Source organism: Nuphar pumila, chromosome 15 (genome assembly GCF_984573655.1).
Source record: "Nuphar pumila chromosome 15, dmNupPumi1.hap1.1, whole genome shotgun sequence".
Classification (NCBI taxonomy): Eukaryota; Viridiplantae; Streptophyta; class Magnoliopsida; order Nymphaeales; family Nymphaeaceae; genus Nuphar; species Nuphar pumila.
This window is the reverse complement of record NC_143263.1, coordinates 37777425-37804444: the sequence shown is the minus strand read 5'-3', so window position 1 is coordinate 37804444 and position 27020 is coordinate 37777425. Positions and strand designations below refer to the sequence as shown.

General features: G+C 37.4%; 1 protein-coding gene across 1 annotated transcript; it reads left to right on the top strand.

Annotated features, from left to right (window-relative positions):
* The first annotated feature begins 19151 nt into the window (after positions 1 to 19151).
* On the top strand, positions 19152 to 26819 carry LOC149815163 (pleiotropic drug resistance protein 1-like). The gene is made up of 24 exons (XM_089988854.1): positions 19152 to 19780; positions 19891 to 20011; positions 20102 to 20190; positions 20268 to 20352; positions 20448 to 20607; positions 20701 to 20777; positions 21129 to 21182; positions 21264 to 21354; positions 21470 to 21771; positions 21902 to 22183; positions 22286 to 22602; positions 22810 to 22970; positions 23094 to 23197; positions 23277 to 23433; positions 23521 to 23652; positions 23771 to 23877; positions 23982 to 24314; positions 24429 to 24719; positions 24936 to 25019; positions 25100 to 25233; positions 25400 to 25627; positions 25715 to 25886; positions 25996 to 26250; positions 26330 to 26819. The coding sequence occupies exons 1-24, from the start codon at positions 19449 to 19451 to the stop codon at positions 26603 to 26605; spliced, it is 4344 nt and encodes a 1447-aa protein (XP_089844980.1). The 5' UTR covers positions 19152 to 19448; the 3' UTR covers positions 26606 to 26819.
* Positions 26820 to 27020: the final 201 nt, after the last annotated feature.

Here is a 27020-nt window from a genome sequence, read left to right as displayed (position 1 = left end):
ATTAACGCATGGAGCCAGGTATAATTTGTGAAATTTTATACCAGACTCGGATCCGACCTTAGTTCTGATTAAGGCCCACAAATTTTCAATGTAAAAATGATAAAAATATTATTTTACTGGTCTGATTCATGTAGTTTTTATCGGGTCCAGATATGGTTTCGCTTATGGTGGATTGGATTATACCAGGATTCAGACCCGATACCATCCCCAAAAATTAGGGACAGGTCTGGTTCAACCTGGTCCGAACCAAACACGACCGGTTGACACACACATCTGCATATGCTAACATATGCCACCAAATGTTAACTGTGGTTACAAGCGATGACTTTGCTTATGGACAACCAGGACTTGCATCAATAATTCCACTTGTATTGTACAATAAAAAAATGGAAGCGGATCAGGTCATGCTGAACATGAGCGTTTTTGCTCATGCTGACAATTTGCATTTTTACAAAGCTCAAAAGTCAACAGAACCACGTGGCATTCATCCAAAATGCAAACAGACGGCCACGATGTCAACATGAGATTATTGATGGAGGCTTCTTAGAAATATGAAACATGAGATTAAATTATTGTAGGCCCTACGATTTGATAAGAACGGAGAAACCGTTAGACATCGGAAAAGATAAAGTTTTGGATTATTGAGTTTCATTCAGTGTCGAGGGGCCCTGGGTTCGAATCTAGGAAAGTGATCCTCCAGCTTGTCTATATATAAAGAAAAAATAAAGTAAAAAAATAGTTAGATACCATTGTAAAGCTTATTTTTTGTCGGCTTCAAAGAGGTTTGGTGCAGTGTAATGGGGCCTAGGCCAGCCTAGGCCAGCCTAGGCTGTTAGGAAGTTGGTCAAAGTTCAAATTCTATGAGCCTCACCTCTTGCGCAAGCCAAAGCGGTAAAGCTTTATGAGGACAATGGGGTCAGGACAATGAACGTAAGTACCGCAGACAGAATCGGGGATACTAGGTCTCTGATCCTGGGGGTGCTTTTTTTGTGTAAATATTAAAAGAAAAAAAACTTAATTTTTGTCTTTTTGCTTGAACGTTACTGTGTGTTTGTTTTGGTCAAAGTTGGCGTTTGAAAGCTAGTCACAGGTTAGCACGAGTAACCAACCTTAACAAGGTGTATAGAAGACGTAATAATTAGGATCACTGGTTCCACTCCCGTTTGGGATTAGGACTGCATAATGGGTAGGCCCAGCTGGTCCGGCCTTTTATGGACGACCCTGATACTGCCTGTGTTGAAACATCCCAATGATTGATTGCGACCCTCTTTTTGGACCAGAGTGACTAGTTTTATGGACCTGAACCTGAATCCTGGGGGCATACCTTGACTCTAACTCATTTAGTTATCCACAGGTCGCAATTGGCACAATTCAGCTTGGACTTTTTCATGGTTTGGGTGTTGAATTGCTTTGACTGTAGGTTAGCCTTTGAACAAGCTTTTGCCAATGTGTAAAGGTCACACGGATTCATGAGCCACGGCTGCACGTGGAATGGAGTCGGCAGTATCAGGGTACAAACCAGCTGCATATACTCTTACTAGCGAATATCTGATTAGTCGGATATGGTATTTGACCATATCCTACCCATTCACATCCCTACCTGATCCTGATATCAACTGACCTTGAATACACTGTGCCCTATGAGATGAGTCAAGGCTGACCTTGAATACCAACGGAGGCTTGTTTGGCAGGAGCTGTTAGTGTAAAACCTATGAGCGAAAAAAAATTGTGCCGGACATGTGCCGAATTCGTACCAGACACGTGTTGTGTTGTGTCAGACTCAGGTCGAATATGAGTTCGACATATCGGACTCGAACCGGATCCGATAGGGGGTCCTTCGGGAAGGTTCGGGAGGCCTGCGTCTTAAAGAAGCAGACTGAGCCGACGAGGGGGCAGAACCCTCTGCGTCGCAGCCCTTCCCCCACCTCGTCGCCTTTCCAACCCGCCACCACTCGCGAGCTAAGTTGCCGATGAGCACAACTACCGGCGACATCGTCGTTCCTCTCATCTTGTTCGTCTTCCTCCTCCAGCTCGTTGGCAGGGCCCTCGTCGGAGCCCCCTTTCGCATGAGATGCCCCTGGTGCCGCCCCAAGTCCCCCTGCTTCGGCAGCCTCGTCGATGCCCTCCCATCGGGAACCTGACCGCGACCGTCTCTCTCTCTCTCTCTCTCTCTCTCTCTCTCTCTCTCTCTCTCTCTCTCTCTCCGGCAAACACCCCCGAACCCTTTCTCTCTCCTTGTCACCCGACACCTCGGTGACCCCCTTTTTCCCTTTTGCGAGCTTCGATGACATTGCTGCCACCTTTGCTTCCCCTTTTTCTGGTGAAAACATCGTCGCTCATGACCGGCCCTCTCCCCCTGTTTCGTCGATCCTCTCAGGTAACCTCTCTCTCTCAGTCATCCTCGTCTTCTGTCTTCTTCGTTCTCCCTCTGTTATAGAGAATGGGAGGGCTCCTATGCCCCCCCCCCCCCCTCTCTTGCTTTGTGATATTCCCCGCTCCACCTCTCTCTTTCTCCATGTCTTATTCTTCTTCAGCTACTTCTTCTTGTCGTTCTTTTTTGGCAAGCCATGGCTGACTGGCAAGGGCTAAAGCCCCTGCTAGATTTTCTGACAGGTCAGCAAGGGCTTTGGGCCCCTGCCTCGTTCCTTTCGACCAGCAGGGGCTTTTCCACTGCGGCTTGGGTGTTTCGGCTGGCAGAGGCAAGGCCCTTGCCCCACCTGTTCTTTATCAAGGAGGGGTCGAGCCCCCTCCCTATCTTCTTTTTTTGCTAGGGGTACGAGGGAGGGGCTCAACCCCCTCCCTGTCTCCCTGTTGTGGTAGGAGAGAGTTGAAATTCCACTAGAGGGGGGTGAATAGTGAAATATAGTAAAGATCGATAAAATAAAATAATCAGGCAATAAGACACAACACAAAGAACACAGAATTTATACTGGTTCGGTCAAACCCAGACCTACATCCAGTCCCCAAGCAAACCACTTGAGTTTTTCCACTATAACATCCGAGTCACCGGATAAATAGTACAACACCCTCTTCCTCAGAGGTCTTCTTCTCTCAACAGAGAAGGACAACACCCTCTTTCACAGAGGTCTTCTTCTCTCAACAGAGAAAGGCAACACCCTCTTTCACAGAGGTCTACTTCTTTCAAAGAAGGAAAACACTAAATAACAGAGTTACAATACTTCCTATAGAACCTTCAGAATGATATGAATGCACGAATAAAGGATTCTCAGAATGTTCTATTTGTCACTCAGAGGATACTCTTTGTCAAAGAGCTACATTTGACTTTTTCTCTTTTCTTTCTTTTCTTTTTCTCTTTCTTTTTCAAGGCTCTCTTTTCAAATATCGAATAGGAATTTTTCTCGTTGTAAGCTCACACGTCCATTCCATATTGGATAGTTTATTTGAGTGTGTTTATATAGCTTTTTAAAAAAGTAGTCGTTACATTTTGAAATCGTAGCCTTCTTGAGATGTGAAATGATATGTCATTTCAAAAACATCTTTAAAGAAATTCGAAAAAGTCTTTTTCAATAAAAGTAAAATATAGGGTACACTAGTCGTTGTAAATTTTAGGTAATACATATTTTATGTAAAAAGTCTATTTCTTACAATAGTACATTGAACGTTGGATTGTGGTTTTGTCTTTATTCTAATTAATGATTTGAGGTACATAAGTACTTCTTTACTTTAAATGAGTGTAAGTACAATGAGTGCTTTGAGATATTTATTTGTACATAGTCATGTCAAGTGTTTTCTTTATGTTGTGGTTTTCAAAGTCTTCAGAGAGAATGAGGACTACAAGAAAGTCGACATTCTTGAGAAGGATATTTTAACAAGGATTTCTTACAGGAGGTATTTAATGCTATACAAAGAGAATGATGACTTCAAGTAAGTCGACATTTTATGGGTTTGTAAAAAGATAACTAGAGTCTTTTCAAAACCTTTATTATATTTGTTTTCTTTGTGTAGCCGATTTTCATGTTTTGTCTTTTACCCATATTTGAAATCATTTCTTTAAAGAAGGTAACTAGAGTCTTTTCAAAAACATATTATATTTGTTTTCTTTGTGTAGCCGATTTTCATGTTTTGTCTTTTACCCATATTTGAAATCATTTCTTTAAAGAAGGTAACTAGAGTCTTTTCAAAAACATATTATATTTGTTTTTCTTTATGTAGCCGATTTTCATGTTTTGTCTTTTACCCATATTTGAAATCATTTCTTTAAAGAAGGTAACTAGAGTCTTTTCAAAAATATATTATATTTGTTTTTCTTTATGTAGCCGATTTCATGTTTTGTCTTTTTCCTACATTTCTTTTCATGTTGTCTTGTATATGATGTAAGGTACAATTATTACATTTTGAAATCATGTCAAAATACCTTTTTCATAAAAGGTTGTAAGAAGGTACAATTATTAGTTTTCAAAAAGGAGCTTTTTGAAACTATCGTATACTTTTATGATATAGCTTTTATGAATGAGTATGTAATATGCAATATGCATGTTCCTGAAGGTTCTGTTACATGACTCTAAAGAAGAAAAAAATCTTCATCTTGAGGTAGCCGATTTCTTCAGTTGATCTTTGAGAATGCATGGCTCATCAAGCTTTTTCTTCAAGGAGTATGATTGCACCATAGTTGTACTTGAATAGGAAGTCTCCATCCTTTTTGGGTGAGATATCCTTGCATCAAATACTCGTTAGATTTATGGCAAAACATATTCAGTCATAATATAACATTTTTCAAGAGGACATATTATCATATCATATGAAATCAAATACGATAGTGTATCATATTATGTGACATCAAAACAGAGTTTCCCAACATTCTCCCCCTTTTTGATGATGACAAAATATGCTCCCTCTGTCAAAAAGACATTATGCATAGAAATAATAACATTATAAAATATTGAAAAATGTTTAAAGAGAGTATTTCTTCAATAATGAAGACAGGTTTTCTCCCCCTTTGTCATAGACAAAAAGGAAGGGATCAGAGTAAGAGAGTTATTACAGACCAATAATAAATATTACAGTAAGAAATAAGTTTATTCCGAAGGTGGAGTAGGTTGATGTGTTCGGACGTCACGATCCTGCTGTTGAGCTTGACGAGTTTGCTGCAACAAGGCTTGATTGCGAAGGATACGATCCTGAGAGCGCTGGACATCCATCATTGCAGAGAAGTAATCAAAAGTGGATGTTGGATCGTCTTCATCAGAGCCGGAAAGGTGCAGGGACCTGAGAATGAAGGTAGTAGCATCGAGGACCTGAGAGGGATGGAGGATAACTTCGTTGTGAAGGGGTACTTTGAAGTATTTTAGGATGGGAGTTATAAAACACTCGAAAAGAAGAGGGTTGAATTTTTTATAACGAATAAAAAGGTCGAAAAGAATGGAGGACCAGTTTATCGGAGTAGAAGAAAAAATTGCGTAGATAAGGAGAGAGATTTTTCGTGGTACTAATCCCTTGCGTGGAGGCTTGGGATAGATGTTGTGGAGATGAGTCTGGGCAAGTAATTGAGCATGAGGTTGGAGATTCCTCATGTGCCAGGGAAGTTGGTAGCAGTTGGTGCAGAGAAGAATTTTTCGAAGTACCGATCGTTCGATTGGTACTATGTTGTTGAGGTCTGTGCCGGTGGAAGGTAGGTTTAGAATTCTACCTAATGAGGAAGCATGAAAGAACATCAGGCGTCCGCGTACTTTGGTGGTGATGGTAGTTTGTTCATGATCAGAAGAAAAATTTGTATAGAATAGTCGAACTAGTTCAGGATAGTAGGCAGCTTGGGATGAAGATCCTAGTAGATGTTTGAGTTCGAGGAGATAGTTGTCTAAGTCAAATAGCATGAAGTCTTCATAGTGAACTAATTTTCCTTCATGAATGGGTCGAGAACAAAGTAAGTTGTAGTCATGAAAAAGACTTGGATACCTAAGATCTGCAGCAGTGATTGCAGAGTTTGAAGAGGAAACCATTGCAAAAGAATGTTGAGAGGGACGAGCTTGAAGGAATGTATGAAGATAGTGAGCTACGAGTGGTGTTGGTGAGGAATGAACCAATCGATTAAATAGAAGAGAGAAAATAATTGTGACAACAATTGAATGACAATGGAAGTGAATGATTTTTGAATTGTAGTTTGAATAAGAAAATTCGTGAGTTGTAAGTTAAGGGGCTTGTGAATGACAAATCAAATCAATGGTGGAAGATAGTGTATCATATTGGTATGTAAGTTAAGAAGGACATAGATTTGAACAAATAAACTATGGGAGAGTTTATCGAGTAGTGAGAAGTGTCATGAATTGAGTATGGAGTGTCATATTAAAGAGAGTGAATAAAATAATGGCCTAATAAAACAAACAACTTTTTTCTACATGATATTGCTTGATGTGGAAGCATTCCAAATTCGTGAAGAGTGATTTTGGAATAAGACAACCAAAGATAAGAGAGTGAGAGTCAATAATTTGTTATTTAATAAGTATATATATATATTGATAAGCGTGAAAGGAGAGTGAATAGAGAGAGAAAAAATGATACAAATATGTAGAGAAATGAGAAAGGACAATTATCACTTGATTTAGATATGACATAAAGTGGAGTTAGGATAGACAAGAAGTAAAGTTTTGCTTGAGGACAAGACTTTAATGGGTCTCGATTTTAGAGAGATATAAAATATATGAGAGAGTCATGGTCACGGATGGAAGGTCACTTCATATGAGAAAGAGGTAATAAAAAGGTGGTACAAGTAGTATTAAAAACAATAGAGGACAAGTTGTTGTCGAAAAAGGAGAGTGACTAGTACTATGTCATAAAAGATGTGAAGGATGAAAAGGATGATAATAGATTATACTTAAGCTATGAAATAACCGATGATATAGTAAAAAAAATTTACGTGAAATATAATCACTTAAAAAAAATAATAAAAAGGTTTTTAAGATTTTTAGAGAAGTATATTGATAAGAGGTTTTGAAAGGGAGGTATTATATCTCATGAATATAATCAATGAAGAATTAAAGTTATGAGGAATATAATATCATGTTTGAAGGTCGGCTAGCTTATCGTATGAGAGGTTGTCACAAGAAGACAAAAGAGATGAAAGGTGTAATGAAATGAGTGATCAAAGTCATGATAGCTTTTTACTTAAAGTAAATGGTTCTTATGGATGTATGTGAAAGGAGATAGGACAAGAAGTCATTATGAGAGTGTACTTGAAAGATGACAAGTTGAAAGACATAAAGAATATGTCACGATGAATGTGTTTCTATGAGTATTGAGAGTATACAAAAATATGGAAACATAGTTTGACTTTGAATAACAAAAAATTGATAAGAGGAAAATCTTTTTAAAATAAGATTTTAACAAAACTTATAAGGAGTAATAATCTTAATAAGTGTGATTAATTTATAAGTCACTTAGTTTGCATATTCTGAGTTCTCTTCTAATTCGTGTAAAGTCTTCATGTTTTAATGGTTTAGTGAATATGTCTACTAACTGTTGATTAGTGGGTATGAATTCGAGTTTAATAATGTTGTTTAAGACTTGTTCTCTTAAGAAGTGATGTCTTATTTGAATGTGCTTAGTTCGTGAGTGCAAGATAGGATTTTTAGATAGGTTTATAGCACTACTATTATCACAGAAAATAGTTGTGTTTTCAAAATTTAAACCAAAATCTTTTAAGGTTTGTTTCATCCAGATGACTTGTGTACAGGCTAGGCTAGCAGCAATGTATTCGGCTTCAGTAGTTGATAAGGATACACAATTTTGTTTCTTACTGAACCATGAAACTAGTGAGTGCCCTAGCATGTGACATGTTCCACTTGTGCTTTTTCTGTCAGATTTACTTCCAGCAAAGTCAGCATCGCTGTATGAGATTAAATCAAATGTAGAGGATTTTGAATAGAATAATCCAAAATCAACTGTGTCTTTTAAATATCTCATTATTCTTTTTACAGCCTTAAGATGTGATTCTTTTGGATTTGACTGAAATCTAGCACACAAGCAAACACTGAACATAATATCTGGACGATTAGCAGTTAAATAGAGAAGTGATCCTATCATACCTCGGTATACCTTTGTATCAACAGACTTACCATCTTCATCTTTGTCCAAAACAGTAGTAGTGCTCATAGGAGTAGATTTTGAAGCAGTTGAGTTCATGTTGAACCTCTTTAGAAGTTCACGAGCATACTTAGACTGATTGATGAAAACTCCATCCTTGGTTTGCTTAATATGCAGTCCAAGAAAGTAGGTGAGTTCTCCCATCATACTCATTTCAAATTCTTTCTGCATGGACTTAGAAAATTCTTCACAAAGAGTGTTGTTAGATGATCCAAAGATGATATCATCTACATATATTTGAACAATTAGGGTATGATCATTCACTATTTTTACAAATAATGTAGAGTCTGCTTTGCCTATAGAAAAACCAGTTTTTAACAAAAAGGTTTTAAATCTATCATACCAAGCACGAGGTGCTTGTTTTAAACCATACAAAGCACGTTTGAGTTTGAAAACATGATCTGGATATTGTTCATTTTCAAATCCTGGAGGTTGTTTTACATAAACTTCTTCATTTATAAAACCATTTAAAAAGGCACTTTTAACATCCATTTGATATAATTTGAAATCCATATAGCTTGCATATGCTAAAAACATTCTAATAGATTCAAGTCTAGCAACAGGAGCAAATGTTTCATCAAAATCAATACCTTCCTCCTGGTTGTATCCTTGAGCTACTAGTCTTGCTTTGTTTCTTATAACATTACCTGTTTCATCTAGCTTGTTTCTGAAGATCCATCTTGTCCCAATGATTGGATGATCCTTTGGTCTTGGTACAAGATCCCAAACTTCATTCCTTTGGAATTGATTCAGTTCTTCAGTCATGGCTAGCATCCAGAACTCATCAATGATGTCTTCATCAATCTTCTTTGGTTCAAGTTGAGAAATGAAAGCCATGTTTGCAATCCGTTCTAGCTGAGCTCTAGTTTGAACCCCCTTTGTCAGGTCTCCCAAAATCTGCTTTTGAGGATGATCTTTGATATCGACATATGTTCTTTGATGATCATCTTCATTAGACTTAGCTGTGATATCTAAAAATAAATTTGTACTTTCAACATCATCATCGTTAGTTTGCTTATGAACAGATTGATCAATAGATTCACAGAAACTAACATGCAAAGATTCTTCAATAGTATTAAAACTCTTATTGAAAACCCTGTATGCTTTACTATGACTTGAATATCCTAAAAATATGCCTTCAATAGATTTAGCATCAAATTTATCTAGGCTATCTTTTGTGTTTAGGATAAAGCATTTACAACCAAAGACTTTGAAATAGTCTATTCTTGGAGTTCTGTCATAGAATAGTTCATAGGGAGTTTTATTTAATAAGGGTCTAATGAGAACTCTATTTGTTATGTAGCATGCAGTATTAACAACTTCTGCCCAAAAGGATTTAGCAAGATTATTGTGTTGGAGTATAGTTCTAGCAGATTCCTGAAGGGTTCTATTCTTTCTTTCTACTACACCATTTTGAGGTGCAGCTCTAGGAAAGGCAAAGTTATGAGAAATACCATGCAAGTTACAAAAATTTTCAAAAAGTTCATTTTCAAATTCTCCTCCATGGTCACTACGGATTTTAACAATAGAACAAGATTTTTCATTTTGTAATTTTTTACATAGAATTTCAAATTGACAAAATGTATCACTTTTGTTTTTCAAAAATATTACCCAAGTAAATCTTGAGTAGTCATCTACAATGACAAAAATGTATTTATTGTGATTATGACTAGCTACCCTAGAAGGACCAAAAAGATCCAGGTGGAGAAGTTCTAAAGGTCTTTTGCTTGAAATGATATTTTTTTGATTTGAAAGATGATTTTGACAGTTTTCCTAATTGACATGCATCACAAAAATAATCCTTTTTAAAAGATATTTTGGGTAACCCATGTACTAACTTATCTTTAGCTAATTTAGACATGTATTTAGAATTGACATGACTCATTCTCATGTGCCATAGATGTTGAGAGTCATTATTAGCTATGAGACAATGTTCTGTGATGTTTTCTAGGTATAGTTCATATATATTATTTTTTCTTATACCTTTTAAGATAATATTTTCGTTGGTGTCTGTTATAAGACAAACATTATGATTAAAGCTAACATTATAACCTGTATCACACATTTGACTAATACTTAGAAGGTTATGTTTTAAGCCTTTAACTAGGAGAACGTCTTTGATAAGAGGTTTATCTATATTTCCAATATTACCAATACCTATTATCAAACCTTTGTTGTTATCTCCAAAGGTGACGGTTCCTCCTTCTTTTTTATGAAGAACAACAAAGAGGTCTGAATGTCCAGTCATGTGTTTTGAACATCCGTTGTCTAGAATCCATCTGTTCTTCTTGTTTGGAGCCTGCAAATCATTAAGTAAAATTTCTTTTTGGTACCCGATCGGGTCCCTTTTTGTTAGACCTTGGAACCCATATCCATTTGGATTTGGGTTTGTCTACAACCTTAGAGGAGTTAAAAAAATGAACATTATAATACTCCTTATTTGGTTCAGACAAACTTTTCACAAAAGTGGTCTTTTGATTCATACAAGAAGGCTTGTTGAAATGAGAGTAGCCAATACCATTCTTGTAGAAAGAGACTTTTTGAGAAGATAGGAGTTTATCCAAGTTCTCTTTTCCTTTGGTAAACTTGAAAACCGTTTTCATAAGGTTTTCAGTTTTACTTTTTAATTCTGAAATTTCTACTTGCAAATTTTTAGTCTTGAAGATGGTAGATGAGATTTCAGAAGTAATAAGAAGATTTTTCTTTTTCAACTCAGAGTTTTTACTGCTGAGTTCTTCATTTTTCTGGAAAAGCTCTAAATTTTCAGATTTTAAAGTTTTATTTTTGAAGCTTAATTTTCTAGATTCTTCAAATAGTTCTTGAAAAACATCTAGAAGTTCTTCAAAGGAGAAATCAGAAATTTCACTTACAGAGCTTTTGTTTGCCATGAAGCACATGTTTGCAGTTTCGGCTTCATCATCACTTGACTCTTCACTGGTGGATGGTTCTGAGTCATCCCATTGAGCATGCAGAGCCTTTTTCTTGAAGAACCTCTTCTTTGGTTCCTCGGTCTTGGACTTTCTTTTGAGAAGGGGACAGTCACGCCTCAAGTGACCTGACTTATTACACTGATAGCACATGGGATCCTCCTTAGGATCTTTTCTTTTCTTGTGCTTGTTTGGAAGCCGGTTCCTTCTCATGAAGCGCTGGAATTTTCTGGTTAGTAGCGCAATTTCGGATTCTTTATCTGAGTCTTCATTCTCAGATAAAGCTGGGAAGGCTAGAGTTTTCTTTGTCGGTAGTTCTTCTTCCCTTCTTTCTTTCATGTGGACTTCATAGGCCATAAGATTGCCTATTAAGTCGTCCAGAGTAAGCTTAGATAAATCTTGAGCTTCTTCAATAGCTGTAGTCTTTTTCTCCCAATCAGTTGTGAGAGATCTCAAGATTTTCTTCACCTTGTCTGTCTGGGAATATGTTACACCCAGAGATTTCAGATCGTTGGTGATGTTGGTGAATCTGGTAAACATCTCTGTGATGGGTTCATCTTTGTTCATTTTGAACAACTCATATTTTCTGACAAGAGATGAGATTTTGGCTTCTTTTACTTTGTTGGTTCCTTCATGAATAACTTCTAAAGAATGCCAAATATCATATGCAGATTCACATATAGATATTCTGTTGAATTCGTTCTGATCAATGGCACAATATAAGGCATTCATAGCCTTTGCATTTAGGTTTGCCATTTTCTTTTCTTCATCAGACCATAAGGTATAGTCTGCGGATGGAGATGTGTATGGATGCTCAACAATTTTTCATACATCAAAATCTATGGATTTGAGAAATATAACCATTTTGCACTTCCAGTATCCATAGTTGGAGCCGTTGAAGAAAGGAGGACGAGATGCGTGTTGACCTTCAATATCACGAGCATAAGAGGTAGATGTCATTTGTGCTAGAAGACTTGTTATGTCGAAACTAGCAAACCTGCTCTGATACCAAATGAAATTCCACTAGAGGGGGGGTGAATAGTGAAATATAGTAAAGATTGATAAAATAAAATAATCAGGCAATAAGGCACAACACAAAGAACACAGAATTTATACTGGTTCGGTCAAAACCCAGACCTACTTCCAGTCCCCAAGCAAACCACTTGAGCTTTTCCACTATAACATCTGAGTCACCGGATAAATAGTACAACACCCTCTTCCTCAGAGGTCTTCTTCTCTCAACAGAGAAGGGGCACACCCTCTTTCACAAAGGTCTTCTTCTCTCAACAGAGAAGGACAACACCCTCTTTCACAGAGGTCTTTTTCTCTCAACAGAGAAGGTCAACACCCTCTTTCATAGAGGTCTACTTCTTTCAACAAAAAAGGAAAACACTGAATAACAGAGTTACAATACTTCCTATAGAACCTTCAGAATGATATGAATGCACGAATGAAGGATTCTCAGAATGTTTTGTTTGTCACTCAGAGGATACTCTTTGTCAAAGAGCTACACTTGACTTTTTCTCTTTTCTTTTTTTTCTTTTTCTCTTTCTTTTTCAAGGCTCTCTTTTCAAATATCGAATAGGATTTTTTCTCGTTGTAAGCTCACACGTCCATTCCATATTGGATAGTTTATTTGAGTGTGTTTATATAGCTTTTTAAAAAAGTAGTCGTTACATTTTGAAATCGTAGCCTTCTTGAGATGTGAAATAATATGTCATTTCAAAAACATCTTTAGAGAAATTCGAAAAAGTATTTTTCAATAAAAGTAAAATATAGGGTACACTAGTCGTTGTAAATTTTAGGCAATACATATTTTATGTAAAAAGTCTATTTCTTACAATAGTACATTGAACGTTGGATTGTGGTTTTGTCTTTATTCTAATTAATGATTTGAGGTACATAAGTACTTCTTTACATTAAATGAGTGTAAGTACAATGAGTGCTTTGAGATATTTATTTGTACATAGTCATGTCAAGTGTTTTCTTTATGTTGTGGTTTTCAAAGTCTTCAGAGAGAATGAGGACTACAAGAAAGTCGACATTCTTGAGAAGGATATTTTAACAAGGATTTCTTACAGGAGGTATTTAATGCTATACAAAGAGAATGTGACTTCAAGTAAGTCGACATTCTATGGGTTTGTAAAAAGGTAACTAGAGTCTTTTCAAAACCTTTATTATATTTGTTTTTTTTGTGTAGCCAATTTTCATGTTTTGTCTTTTACCCATATTTGAAATCATTTCTTTAAAGAAGGTAACTAGAGTCTTTTCAAAAACATATTATATTTTTTTTCTTTATGTAGCCGATTTTCATGTTTTGTCTTTTACCCATATTTGAAATCATTTCTTTAAAGAAGGTAACTAGAGTCTTTTCAAAAACATATTATATTTGTTTTTCTTTATGTAGCCGATTTCATGTTTTGTCTTTTTCCTACATTTCTTTTCATGTTGTCTTGTATATGATGTAAGGTACAATTATTACATTTTGAAATCATGTCAAAATACCTTTTTCATAAAAGGTTGTAAGAAGGTACAATTATTAGTTTTCAAAAAGGAGCTTTTTGAAACTATCGTATACTTTTATGATATAGCTTTTATGAATGAGTATGTAATATGCAATATGCATGTTCTTGAAGGTTCTGTTACATATGACTCTAAAGAAGAAAAAAATCTTCATCTTGAGGTAGCCGATTTCTTCAGTTGATCTTTGAGAATGCATGGCTCATCAAACTTTTTCTTCAAGGAGTATGATTGCACCATAGTTGTACTTGAACAGGAAGTCTCCATCCTTTTTGGGTGAGATATCCTTGCATCAAATACTCGTTAGATTTATGGCAAAACATATTCAGTCATAATATAACATTTTTCAAGAGGACATATTATCATATCATATGAAATCAAATACGACAGTGTATCATATTATGTGACATCAAAACAGAGTTTCCCAACAAGAGTGATGCCTTCCCTGCCCATTCCTTTCGACATGGAAGGGGCATAACCCCTCTCTATCTCTCTGTTACGGCAGGGGAGGGTGATGCCTTCCCTGCTCTTTCCTTTCGACAGGGGAGGGGCACAACCCCTCCTTGTCTCCCTATTGCGCCAAGGGAGGACAATGCCTTCTCTGCTCTTTCCTTTTGACAAGGGAGGGGCACAACCCCTCCTTATTTCAGCAGGGGAGGGTGAGGCCCTCCCTGCATCTTCTTTTCCTTTCCTTTTGCCAGGAAGGCAGGCAAGGGCTACACCCTTGCCTCTGCCCTATTCTTTTTGCCTCTAACAAGTTGGTAGGGCAGGGCTCAACCACTGCCCCCCCCCCCCCCCCTCTGTTGTCAGAATCGTGGGCAGAGGCTGCACCCCTGTCCCTTCTCTCTTTATGGATTGGCAGGCAGGGGCAGCGCCCCCTGCCCCTTCCTTGTTCTCTCTGTTGGTCGGCGTGCAGGGACACAATCCTTGTCCCTTCGGCTTTTATTTTATTTTACTTTTTGTGAACTAACATGTTATACCTTCGCAGATTGCATAACGGAGCTTGCACGTGCCCCCATAACCTGAAATTGTCATCTCTTACGCTCGTAGGCATATGCAGAACCGCAAACCTCCCAAAGTAGGGAAAAGTTGCGTAAAGAATAATGAACAAACCTAAATTTAAGAAATTAAAACTTAAAATGAGAAAAAGAAGGACTAAGGACCATATGTATACGTATATTTATATATGTATGCATTTTAACTCAATGACGCAGTTTTGTAATTCTTGTCCTTTTTCTTTTCTATCTTTATTGCTTTCTGTTGCCACTGCGCTTTATGTGTCCAGACTTACTTTTTTTACATTTACTTTTTATTGTCGTCGCGCTTTATGTGCCCAGGCTTACTTTTCTTACATTTACTTTCTGTTGCCGCTACGCTTTATGTGCTCAGGCTTTTATGTTGCATTTACTTTCTGTCTTTACTTTGCCACCACGCTTTATGTGCCCAGGCTTTTACTTTCTCATTTATTTTTTTTGTCTTTACTTTGCTGTCACGCTTAATGTGCCTAGGCTTTTCTTTCTATATTTTTTTGTTTTTACTTTGCTAATGCTCTTCAGTGCATTGTCTTATGCATTTACTTGGTTGCATGGTTGTTTAGCCAATGTACAGTTTTGTACCTCGTGCAATCTTGCGTATTCACTTGATTGTATGGTTGTTTAGCTGAGGTACGGTTTCGTACCTTGTGCATTGTCTTGCATATTCACTTGATTGCATGATTATTTAGTTGAGGTATGGTTTTGTACCTCGTTCACTATCTTAAAGGTTTATGCACTCAACACACAGTTTTGCACTTTGGAGATCGATCACACCTTATCGTCACATTGTATTGTGCACAAGCTCGCTTTTTGCTGACTTATACTTAAGTACAACTTTGAACGTATTCTATTTCATTCATTTGTTTCAAAAAGATTCGACGCACACTTATGCATTTCAGTTATCCAAAAAAAGATGATTTTTAGGTGCAAACCTATTTTTGAAATGCATAGTTTTGTAAAGCAGATTTTAAAAGTTTTTTACAAGATAGCGGTTAGATCTCCCAAATTGATGTATTTGGGAGAGGTGTTTTACAACTTCGGTTTGTTTATTCGATGCAACTCAGATAACCTTGTTTAGGGGTATGTGCGTGGGTTGGGCGAAGGTTCTATTGAGGAACCTGCATCATCGCTAGATTTTTGCTGTATCACTTCTGTTGCGAGATTTTGTTGGGTTGTCTTGTCATTCCCTTTATGAGATTATGCTGATGGATTTCTTTTAAGAAATCCATGCCTCTCTCTTTGTATTTGTACTTTTAGATATGTACGATATGTTTGGACTACGAGGAGTAGAATAAGAGGCCTGTGGTAACCTTAAAATGTGTTTTGGTACATTATTGTAATCATGTAATATTGATGTACGCCTAACATGCAAGAAGCTCATGACGGTCTAAATGACCAGAGTATGGCAAGTTTGAACTTGAATAGTTACACCATGTATTTTTGGCAAAGCATTATTTTGGAGATTTTCTGTCAAAAATCCATCTCTTTCATCGTAGTTGTACTTTTGAACATGTACGTTGCATACTATGATGAGTAGAATGAGTGATTTATGTTTACCTCGAATGTGCAATGACACGTGTTTGAGACCACAAAATGATGATGTTTTCACCCTCACAATAAGTTGACCCCTCTTATCATGGTTATACTTTGAACATGTATGTTGTGTACTGCAGTGAGTAGGATGAGAGGTGTGTGGTTGCCTCTAACGTGTAATGGCGCGTATAAATCACCTAATGGTGATGGTTTCGCCTTCACAGACAAGATGCTCGAGTGAGTCTAGCAAACTAGAACATGTAGAATGGGGTGACAGTTAAGAAACCCTCATCGTACTCATTTGATCCGCTGACTTCATCAAGAGAGGGGATGGATGGTACAAAAACTTTGATGAATAAGTCATTAATAGCTATTTCAGGCAAAAGACTCGACTTCTTCAGTCATCAAAGTTAGGAGAAATAGGCTACAAAAAGTAGCTTTTGACACTTCTGCAGAAGTTTGATGCATGCTATTTCTGTTTATCATATTTTTTTATCCATACCATAGATTGGAAGGTTCATGTAGGAAGACAGAATAAAAAAAGGAAAATTATTACGAACGAAGCGGATCCTTCGAATGATGAACAAGTATTGGCCACTTATGCCTTTAGAGATTTTCTCTCTTGGTCACTGGCCGTCCTCTCAAGAGCCGACTCAGCTAGCTACTCGGGATATCTAAAATACATGACATAATAAATCCTCAAATTAGTCTAAACTATTTTTACGGATCGTGCCTTGTGCATACTCGCAATGCCAACTAATATCAAAATAATAAATACTCTATTCAGAGCATTTGTTGGCTCGAGTCTTTTATGACTAATGAAACTGCTTATTGCTTATAATGTATGAACTGTTTACAATTAGGATAAGTTGCCTACATCTTGTAATTAATATAATTGTTGTCGTGTGATTGCTTACCGTGTATAGCTTATAAACTGCTCGTTGTACAATTACTTGCACCTTATGATTAATGTATTTGCTTGCTGTGAAATTGTGTATGTCTTATGTGAAATGAACTATTTCTTTGTGATAGTTGATAGCTCACTAGATTTTATAATTAATTACTCTCATTGAAAACCTTTATTTGTTTGCATACTCAATTATTCATGTTAAAAATACTTATTCATTTACATAATCTATTGCACATGCTAGATATAACTCATTTCTTGTTATAATTACTGATTTCAGTTCTATATTGTCTCACTTATGCATCTATCGATTTTTCATAAAATTGACTCATTTTATGAGTAGGTGATGTTTCAAATTGCGATGGCACAATGACGTAATGAGATCAAGATGAGACTCTTTTTCTGATGTTTTATTTTTTAAAATATTTCGGTAAATTTGCATAAAGGTTTTTTCTTAAAAATCTCTTCTTTGTACAAGTCTTAAACTATTAAGAATTGTATTTTTCATAAACTATTAATTTCTTAAATATATATAAAGTTTCAAATATGTTTGTGAATGAAAGTTTGCATTGTAACGCTTTCAAGATTCATTTACTTACTGTTTTAAACACTATTTTTTGCTGAAATAATATTTTAAAACTCTGATAAATGAATAATTATAAAGCTTTCAAACTTTTTGTAAAAGTTATAAGTCCTGAATTTTGGAGCGTTACAGTTAGTCCTGCCTAACCCTAGCTTGCCTTAAAAAAAAAAAAAAAGGCTGACCTAGATCTTGCAGGTTCTATGAAAGGCCTGATTGAATCTAAGCAGGTCCATGGTATTGGTATCTCATACCAACATTAAATCCAATTAGTGTGTTGAAGATTGTGAGGTGGCACAGGCTCAATCAAGCTAATGTGACGTGTTCTAGTGAAGACCGGAAAGTTGGATCTACTGATGAAGAAAGGACAGCTGTCAGTGGGGGGTGTGGTCTATAATGAGGTAAGCAAAGCTGGTTTCTTAATGACTAGGGAGAAGAATTCCGAAGAAGAAAGGTTAGCTAACCACGTTGTGTTTGGGAAAGGAAGGGAGTTCCAAGACTCCCTAAACTGAATGAAACAGCGATAATAAACCGGGAAAGGAAAAATTGTAACTATCTTAGAAAGGATCCTTGTAAAGCTCCAACGTGTGACAAAAAAAGGGGGAGAAGGTGCAACTCGTGCACCTAGGTCACATTGACCGAACCCCGTAAAACTTGTGTGACTTCAGAGCATGTGTTTGTTTTATGAGAAACCGAAAAATTACCCTCGGGATCAGAGACCTAAAGTAGTGTTGGCTAAGCCTGCTGTACTCATAGTTTTTTCAACGGTGTAAACCCGTGGCGCACCTCCTGTGCCAGAGAGTCGCCTTGCTTCAGAGCGAGCAAGGGACATAATGCCCCCTTTGCTGATTGCCCCTTTTTACATGTAAGGGGCTGATTCCCATGAGAATGGAACCCTGACCACCTGTCTAGTGGCCAAGGCCCCCTCCGGGCAAGTGCATACCAAATTTTACATAGCGTAGTGGAAGTCCTAGATTATATATATGTGCTTGGGATGAGACATTTGAGATCCGAAACCCGCAAAGTGATCCATGGTCCAGCCTTACCAAGCCAAGATTTGGTTCAGGATCCAATCTTTTATGGACTTGGTCCAAATTACCACTGTCAAATACAGTGTCCCGTTCAAAATCCGTGAACTTGGAGATGTCACATGGACACAACTTTGGTTGTGTTTTACTGCTGTGGACGCGTTGATTTTGACATGGATTCATATGGTCATTGTTTTAATGTTTTAATAAGTTTTGATTATTTTTAATAATAATTTAATAAAAAGCAGTTTTTAATATTAAAACACCAAACTATAGCCTTTTAGTAACTAAAAGCTAAAAACTCGTCTCTTTGTGTTTGAGTTTTTGACACATTTTGCGTATTTTGTTAGTCTTGAACTGGAGTCTCGTGTCCAGGTATAAAGAGAATTTTTAAATACGAGGAGTCTAGAAGCGCCGAAACACCGAAGCAAGTTCGTCATCCCCAACTATCACACCACGTTTGATGTCAAGGTTTTTGACGTCAGGGTGCAATGGGCGCTCTCAAGTCTTCTGGGCAATCTCTCTCTCTCTCTATAAAAGGGGGACAGCCTTCTTCCTCTTTGGATTCAAGATCTCATTATCTCTAAGTTCATCTTTAATTTTTTATTCAATCTCTCCCTCTCTCTCATTCAATCTCTCTCTCTCTATATATAGAGAGAGATATATACCTCTTCCTCCTTGGATTCAATATCTCATTATCTCTAAGTTCATTCTTTAATTTTTTTATTCAATCTCTCTCTCTCTCTCTCAAGTTTTCACATTCTTCATATAGAGATTTAATTTGTGGGTGTTGCGGATTGGAGCTTCTAGTGGGCAAGAGTAATGGAGACAGGGGGTGATATTTACAGAGTTGGGAGTTTAAGAGCAACTGGGTCGTCTACTGTTTGGAGGAACAGTGGTTTGGATGTCTTCTCCAGCTCTTCAAGAGAAGAGGATGACGAGGAGGCGCTCAGGTGGGCAGCCCTCGAGAAGCTGCCCACCTATGACAGGATCAGGAGAGGCATCCTCAGTGAACATCAAGGTGGTGGGCTCACAGAAGTGGAGATCCACAACCTTGGGTTTAAGGAGAGGCAGAATTTGCTGGACAGGCTCGTCAGAGTCGCAGAAGAAGACAACGAGAAGTTCCTTCTCAAGCTCAGGGACCGAATCGATCGGTAATTCGTGAGATTTTTTGTGAATTGGATGCTTTCATATCACAAGTTAGTCCTTCATGGCCTGGATTTTAATGGGTGTTTCTTGCTTTTGTAAATCTTTGGGGTTTTAGAGTCGGAATCGATATTCCAAAGATCGAAGTCCGGTTCGAGAATTTGAGTGTTGATGCAGAAGTTCACGTTGGTAGCAGAGGACTGCCTACTCTGCTGAATTCTATTGTCAATGTGCTAGAGGTAATTATAAATTTGCATAAATCTATTATAGATAAGAAGGAACATTTAGACTTGGTGACTTACTAATTTTCCGAATTTTGCATGTAAAAGGGTTCCTTGAACTTCCTCCATATTCTTCCAAACAAGAAGAAACCGTTGTCCATTCTTCACAATGTCAGTGGAATCATAAGATCTCATAGGTAAAGAGCAAACCAATCTGTTTCTCTCATAAGTTTTGGGTGGGAGAATTATTCACTTGCAAGCTTATAATTTGTAGGATGACGCTGGTTTTAGGACCACCAAGTTCCGGGAAGACCACTTTATTGTTAGCTCTGTCTGGAAAGCTTGATTCAAGTTTGGAGGTACTAACACAACCATCCAATTTTTCACTTTATACCAATAGATGGTAAAAACTTGTTCCAGAACTGATGGGTATCCAATTTTATTGAAATATTAGACTTCTGGAAGGATAACATATAATGGACATGGGATGGAAGAGTTTGTTCCTCAAAGAACCTCTGCATACATTAGCCAGCATGATCTCCACATCGGAGAACTGACGGTCAGGGAAACATTAGCTTTCTCAGCTAGATGTCAAGGAGTTGGTTCACGTTATGGTACGTAATGTTTAATTTAATGTATTCTTCTTTTAAGTTGATATATTCATGTATGAATCTTTATGCATTTCTGCTGTGTTATTGTTGGGGCAGATATGTTGGAAGAGCTATCTAGAAGGGAAAAAGAGGCCAACATTAAGCCAGATCCTGATCTTGATGTCTTCATGAAGGTAGATACATAGTGTATTTTACACCATGTCTATCTATATTTGTGTTTTCTACAAGCAAGAGTTCTGTTATTTTCATTCTGTGTTATTCCATTTGCATATTGGTCTGCCTGCATTTAGTATTCCCTTCTGAATCATGTTTCTCTTTCCCTTAGCTTCGTTTGTTGCTTTCCCACTGTATTGATTTCACAGGATTGATTCTCGCTTCAGGGAAGCATCATTCTATATCTCAACTCACCAAAAACTTGAAAGGCATTCATGTGCAACTCATGACCATTTAAATAGGGATAATACCAAAAATTGAAATTTCTATTAAGGCTTAGATTTTCACGGTTCAACTTTCAACTGTTGTAGGCTGCATCACTGGAAGGACAGAAGGCCAATGTAGTGACAGACTATATACTAAAGGTAGCTTGATAAGGACTGTTTCCTTCTGTAAACTGCAAGATAAACCATATTCCTCAAATTTTAGTGAATTGTCTATAACAGGTTCTAGGTCTAGATGTATGTGCTGACACCATGGTTGGAAACGAGATGTTCAGAGGCATTTCTGGTGGACAAAAGAAGCGTGTAACAACAGGTAGAGTGAATAGGCTTAATTTAAGATACAGTAAGGTGTATTCTTATCTAAGTAATTTTTTTTAAATGTAATCAATGTTCCTTACAATTGTAGCTCATTCATGATTGTTTCCCAGGAGAGATGCTGGTTGGACCATCGAGAGCTCTATTCATGGATGAGATTTCAACTGGTTTAGATAGCTCCACTACTTACAGAATTGTGAATTCCATCAGACAATATGTACATATTGTTGGTGGAACAGCTGCTATTTCCTTGCTGCAGCCAGCACCAGAGACCTATGACCTGTTTGATGATATCATTCTTCTATCTGATGGGCACATCATATACCACGGTCCTCGTGAGCATGTACTTGAGTTCTTTGAATCTATGGGCTTCAAATGTCCTGAGAGAAAAGGTGCTGCAGATTTTCTACAAGAAGTAAGCTCTAAGATTCCATGATTGAGAAGTCCTGTTCTTCTGCAATTATACCTTCTTTTGATGAATATATATATATATATACATATGTGTGTATGTTACATTCTGATGGTTTAATTGACTCTAATGCTAGGTAACATCCCCAAATGATCAGAGGCAGTACTGGATGCACAATGAAGAAACTTACCGATTTGTACCTGTGAAAGAATTTGCGGAAGCATTTCATTCATTTTACATTGGTCAGAGACTAGATGCTGAACTTTGTATACCATTTGACAAGAGCAAGAGCCATCCTGCTGCATTAACAACTTCCAAGTATGGTGTTAGCAAGATGGATCTGTTAAAGGCATGCTTCTCAAGGGAAGTTCTGCTAATGAAGAGGAATTCTTTTGTCTATATTTTCAAAACGACGCAAGTGAGTATTGATTGATGTCTGCTCCTAATTCTGAAGGATATTTTAAGGATCTGTTGTGAGTTTCACGTCTCAATCCTTTTATATATTTAATTTTTGTTACAGCTTATAGTCCTTGGCTTTATCACGATGACACTCTTCCTACGTACTGAGATGCACCGGAACACGGTGAATGATGGAGGGATTTATCTGGGTGCTCTTTTTTTTGGGCTAATCACAATTATGTTCAATGGCTTTGCTGAGCTTTCTATGACAATTGCGAAACTGCCTGTTTTTTATAAGCAAAGAGACTTGCTTTTCTATCCAGCATGGACGTATGCAGTGCCTGCATGGATTGCAAAAATTCCAATATCAGTTGTTGAAGCTTCTGTATGGGTGTTCTTGACTTACTACGTCATAGGTTTTGATCAAAATGCTGGCAGGTGAGACATTAATTTCTCTTTCAAGATTTTTTATCTGTGACTAAACCATTAGCTCTTTCATATTTTCTGCATACACAAGACAACACTGTATGATTAAGCAATTAAAATGCCTAAATAAACTAATAAGTTGCATTCTTTAGTAGGATTTTATTACAATTCAAACACAGAATGATCTAATATGAGCACCTTCCTGTGCTGTAACTACAGGATGTTCAGGCAATTGCTTCTACTTCTAGCAGTTAACCAAATGGCATCTGGTCTTTTCCGTTTAATTGCTTCCTTGGGCCGTGACTTGATTATTGCAAATACATTTGGATCCTTCGCATTGCTTGTGTTTATCGTTCTTGGTGGTTTCATACTCTCCAAGGGTAAATTTACCATATGCTTGCTGTCTTTCTTTCTTTAGCTTATAGATACATCCTTCCTTATTGAGATGTAAGCATTTTCTTAGATTTTATACTTATTTAGTGAATCTTCTTCATATGAAACAGATGATATTAAGAAATGGTGGATCTGGGGCTACTGGATTTCACCACTAACTTATGCGCAGAATGCCATTTCTGTGAATGAATTCCTTGGGAATAGTTGGCATCGAGTAAGTTTTTTATCATATTCTTAAGCATAACATGCCTGCATTAAGAATTGCATTTCATCTTCCATGCATTTGATTGTAGGTTCTATCGAATTCAAGTGTTTCACTGGGTGTAACTGTCCTGGAAGCACGTGGAATGTTTAGTCGAGGGTACTGGTATTGGATTGGAGTTGGTGCATTGCTTGGATACACTTTACTGTTCAATGGACTATTTAGTGTTGCTCTTGCTTATCTCAAAGGTAAGTTCTAGTTTTATTTTCTGTCAGGGAATATATGGCCTTAACATTACTTATTAGACTGGCGACATGATGGGTGTGTGCATGCAGATTTTGGAAGATCACAAGGAGTTATATCTGAAGAAGCATTAAAGGAGAAGAATGCTAATTTGACTGGAGAAAACATGAATTTGGAGCTATCCTCAAGAATAAGGAGCATTACAGGAAGGAACAACCCTGAAGGTAATCTCACTCTGATCAATCCCAGACTTTTATTCTGAATTGGCAGTAATTTTCTTTGCTTTCTATAAATAGTCGATAAAATGTGAATTGTCTTCTGGCCCTGTTCCATCTCAATCAGAATCGATTACTGCATCTGTGCATAACCAAAAGAAAGGAATGGTCCTTCCATTTACACCTCTATCCATGGCTTTTGATGACATCAGATACTCTGTAGACATGCCACAGGTAAGGCTAAATTTTCTGAATGTACTATGTTATCTGAGTGCCCTTTGTATTTTCATTTTTATCATTTAGAACTCTGTTTTTTAAATGAAATTTAAAATATGTAGGAAATGAAAGCTCGAGGTGTTACGGAGGACAAGTTAGAGCTTTTAAAGGGTGTAAGTGGGTCTTTCAGACCTGGAGTGCTCACAGCCTTGATGGGTGTCAGTGGAGCTGGGAAGACTACATTAATGGATGTGTTAGCAGGAAGAAAAACTGGTGGGTATATCACAGGAAGCATCAAAATATCTGGTTATCCAAAAAAACAGGAAACCTTTGCTCGTATTTCTGGCTACTGTGAGCAGAATGACATCCATTCTCCACATGTTACTGTATATGAATCACTTGTCTACTCTGCATGGCTACGTTTAGCTTCTGAAGTTGACTCTGCTACAAGAAAGGTTAGAACTAATAATTGTCAAGTATATAATGAATGGTGTTAACTTATTGTAGTATCCGTCCGGAGAAGGACCATTCCTTTCTTTCTATCTTACTGCAAGGTTGAATGCATGCAGCTATTCGTTGAGGAGGTCATGGAACTTGTAGAACTGACATCATTGAGGGGATCCCTTGTTGGGTTACCTGGTGTAAATGGGCTCTCAACTGAGCAACGCAAACGGTTGACGATTGCAGTGGAGCTTGTTGCCAATCCCTCCATAATATTCATGGATGAACCGACCTCCGGACTTGATGCCAGAGCTGCAGCAATTGTGATGAGAACGGTGAGAAACACAGTTGATACAGGAAGAACTGTGGTGTGTACAATTCATCAACCCAGTATCGACATATTTGAAGCATTTGATGAGGTGAGATATAGTTGAGTGACTCCTTCTGTAGATGCATAACTTACACATGCCATGTTTACAATAGCATCAAAGCATTATGTTAAGAAACTAGCCAAACTGAGCACGTGCAAGTAGCTGCATATTAGTTGTGAATTCTTGGTGACCGCTGAGAAACCCTTTCATGTGAGGAGCACTGACTCTCTTTAATACCTGAATTAACTTTTCTTATAATCTCAGCTATTTCTCATGAAGCGAGGTGGCGAGGAAATATATGTGGGGCCACTAGGCCAGCATTCTTGCCATCTAATTGAATACTTTGAGGTGAGGCACACTAATTTAGATCCAAACATTTGTTTCTTCTGCTTTGTGCCAAAGATTAATAAAGTTGTGATTTATTCTAGGGAATTGATGGAGTCAGCAAGATCAAAGAAAGGTACAATCCAGCAACATGGATGTTAGAAGTGACCTCAGAAGCACAAGAACACATTCTTGGTGTAGACTTTGCTGAGATATACAGAAACTCTCATCTGCATCAGTGAGTATACTCTTACTGACATGTTTCTTAGTATGACTGTCTATGAAATGGATTAGTTAGCTGTAAATCACTACTGTCATGTTGGAAGTATATAGATGATTGTGTTTCCGATTTAAGCATGTCATTTACAAAGCATCCATGCACTTATATGTTCTGCTTTCTGCAGGAGAAATAAGGAACTGATTAAGGAACTGAGTTCATGTCCTCCTGGCTCTAAAGATCTCTACTTCCCAACCAAGTACTCACAGTCCTTCGTCACTCAGTGCTTAGCATGCTTATGGAAACAGCACTGGTCTTACTGGCGTAACCCTCCATACACAGCCATAAGGTTCTTCTTCACAACCTTCATAGCCTTGATGTTTGGGGCTATATTTTGGAACCTTGGCATGAAAAGGTATTACAGAATAATTGCTTCTGTGTATTTCTTATAGTAAAGTTTTTTAACTATAGTATATATATCTGATCTTTATATTATTCACAGGAGTAAGCAGCAGGATCTGTTCAATGCGATGGGTTCTATGTATGCAGCCATTCTATTCATTGGTATAAACAATGCATCATCTGTTCAACCAGTTGTATCCATTGAAAGAACTGTCTTCTATAGGGAAAGGGCTGCTGGAATGTATTCAGCATTGCCATATGCTTTTGCACAGGTAAACTGCTCTGTGTTAAATCATAGTCTCCATACGTTAAGATACTTAACAATAACTACATATCATCTCTTCATGTCAAAAGCTAATAAACAATGGAATGTATTTGCAGGTTGCTATTGAAATGCCATATGTTTTGGTTCAAACTCTGGTCTATGGGGTTATAGTATATTCAATGATAGGATTTGAATGGACTGCTGCCAAGTTTTTCTGGTATATATTCTTCATGTACTTCACGTTCCTGTACTTCACCTACTATGGCATGATGGCAGTTGCAATGACTCCCAATCATCATATTTCATCCATTGTGTCTTCTGCATTTTATGCAATTTGGAATGTCTTTTCTGGCTTTCTGATTCCACGCCCGGTACGTGATCATCTGCACTACTACTATCTGTTAGATATTCTCAGAATGGTTGCTAAATTTACTGTTTTTTGCTTTTCAGGTTATCCCAGTGTGGTGGAGATGGTACTATTGGGCATGCCCTGTTGCCTGGACTTTGTATGGTCTAGTCACTTCACAGTTTGGTGATGTAACGACTAATTTAGAGCTGCTGAACTCCACATCAACCACCATAACGGTGGAGGAATTCATTCGATCCTACTTTGGGTTCCGTCATGACTTCTTGGGTGTGGTGTCAGTAATGGTTGTAGGATTCACCTTGCTTTTTGCATTTGTCTTTGCCTTTGCAGTGAAGTCTTTCAACTTTGAGAGAAGATAAAAGTCCTTCGAATATTGAACCAACTTGAAGTAATTGTAAAATGGATTGCCTCAGCAATGGACAAAGAGGCAGCCACCTGAAGGAGTTTGCATCTTGTTGTCCAAAAATATAGGAGTAATTTTATTACTTCTGTTGATATTCATTTGTATAGCCACTTTTTATTGTAAATGTACTTTGATCACAGTTTAGAGATTGCATGATTCTTTTTGGGGAAGCTTCTGAGCATTACAATTTTTTATTTTGATAATGAGAATGCTGTTTGAATATTGCAATATGTAAACTATTCATAATTTCATATTGTCAGTCTGGGCAATGCTGGTTAGTCACAAAGTTGACTGCCACTCATGAGCCAACAGATAGCACACATTCTAGAACGATATACATTAAGAGTGGGCCGAGATCCTCTGGAAGGACA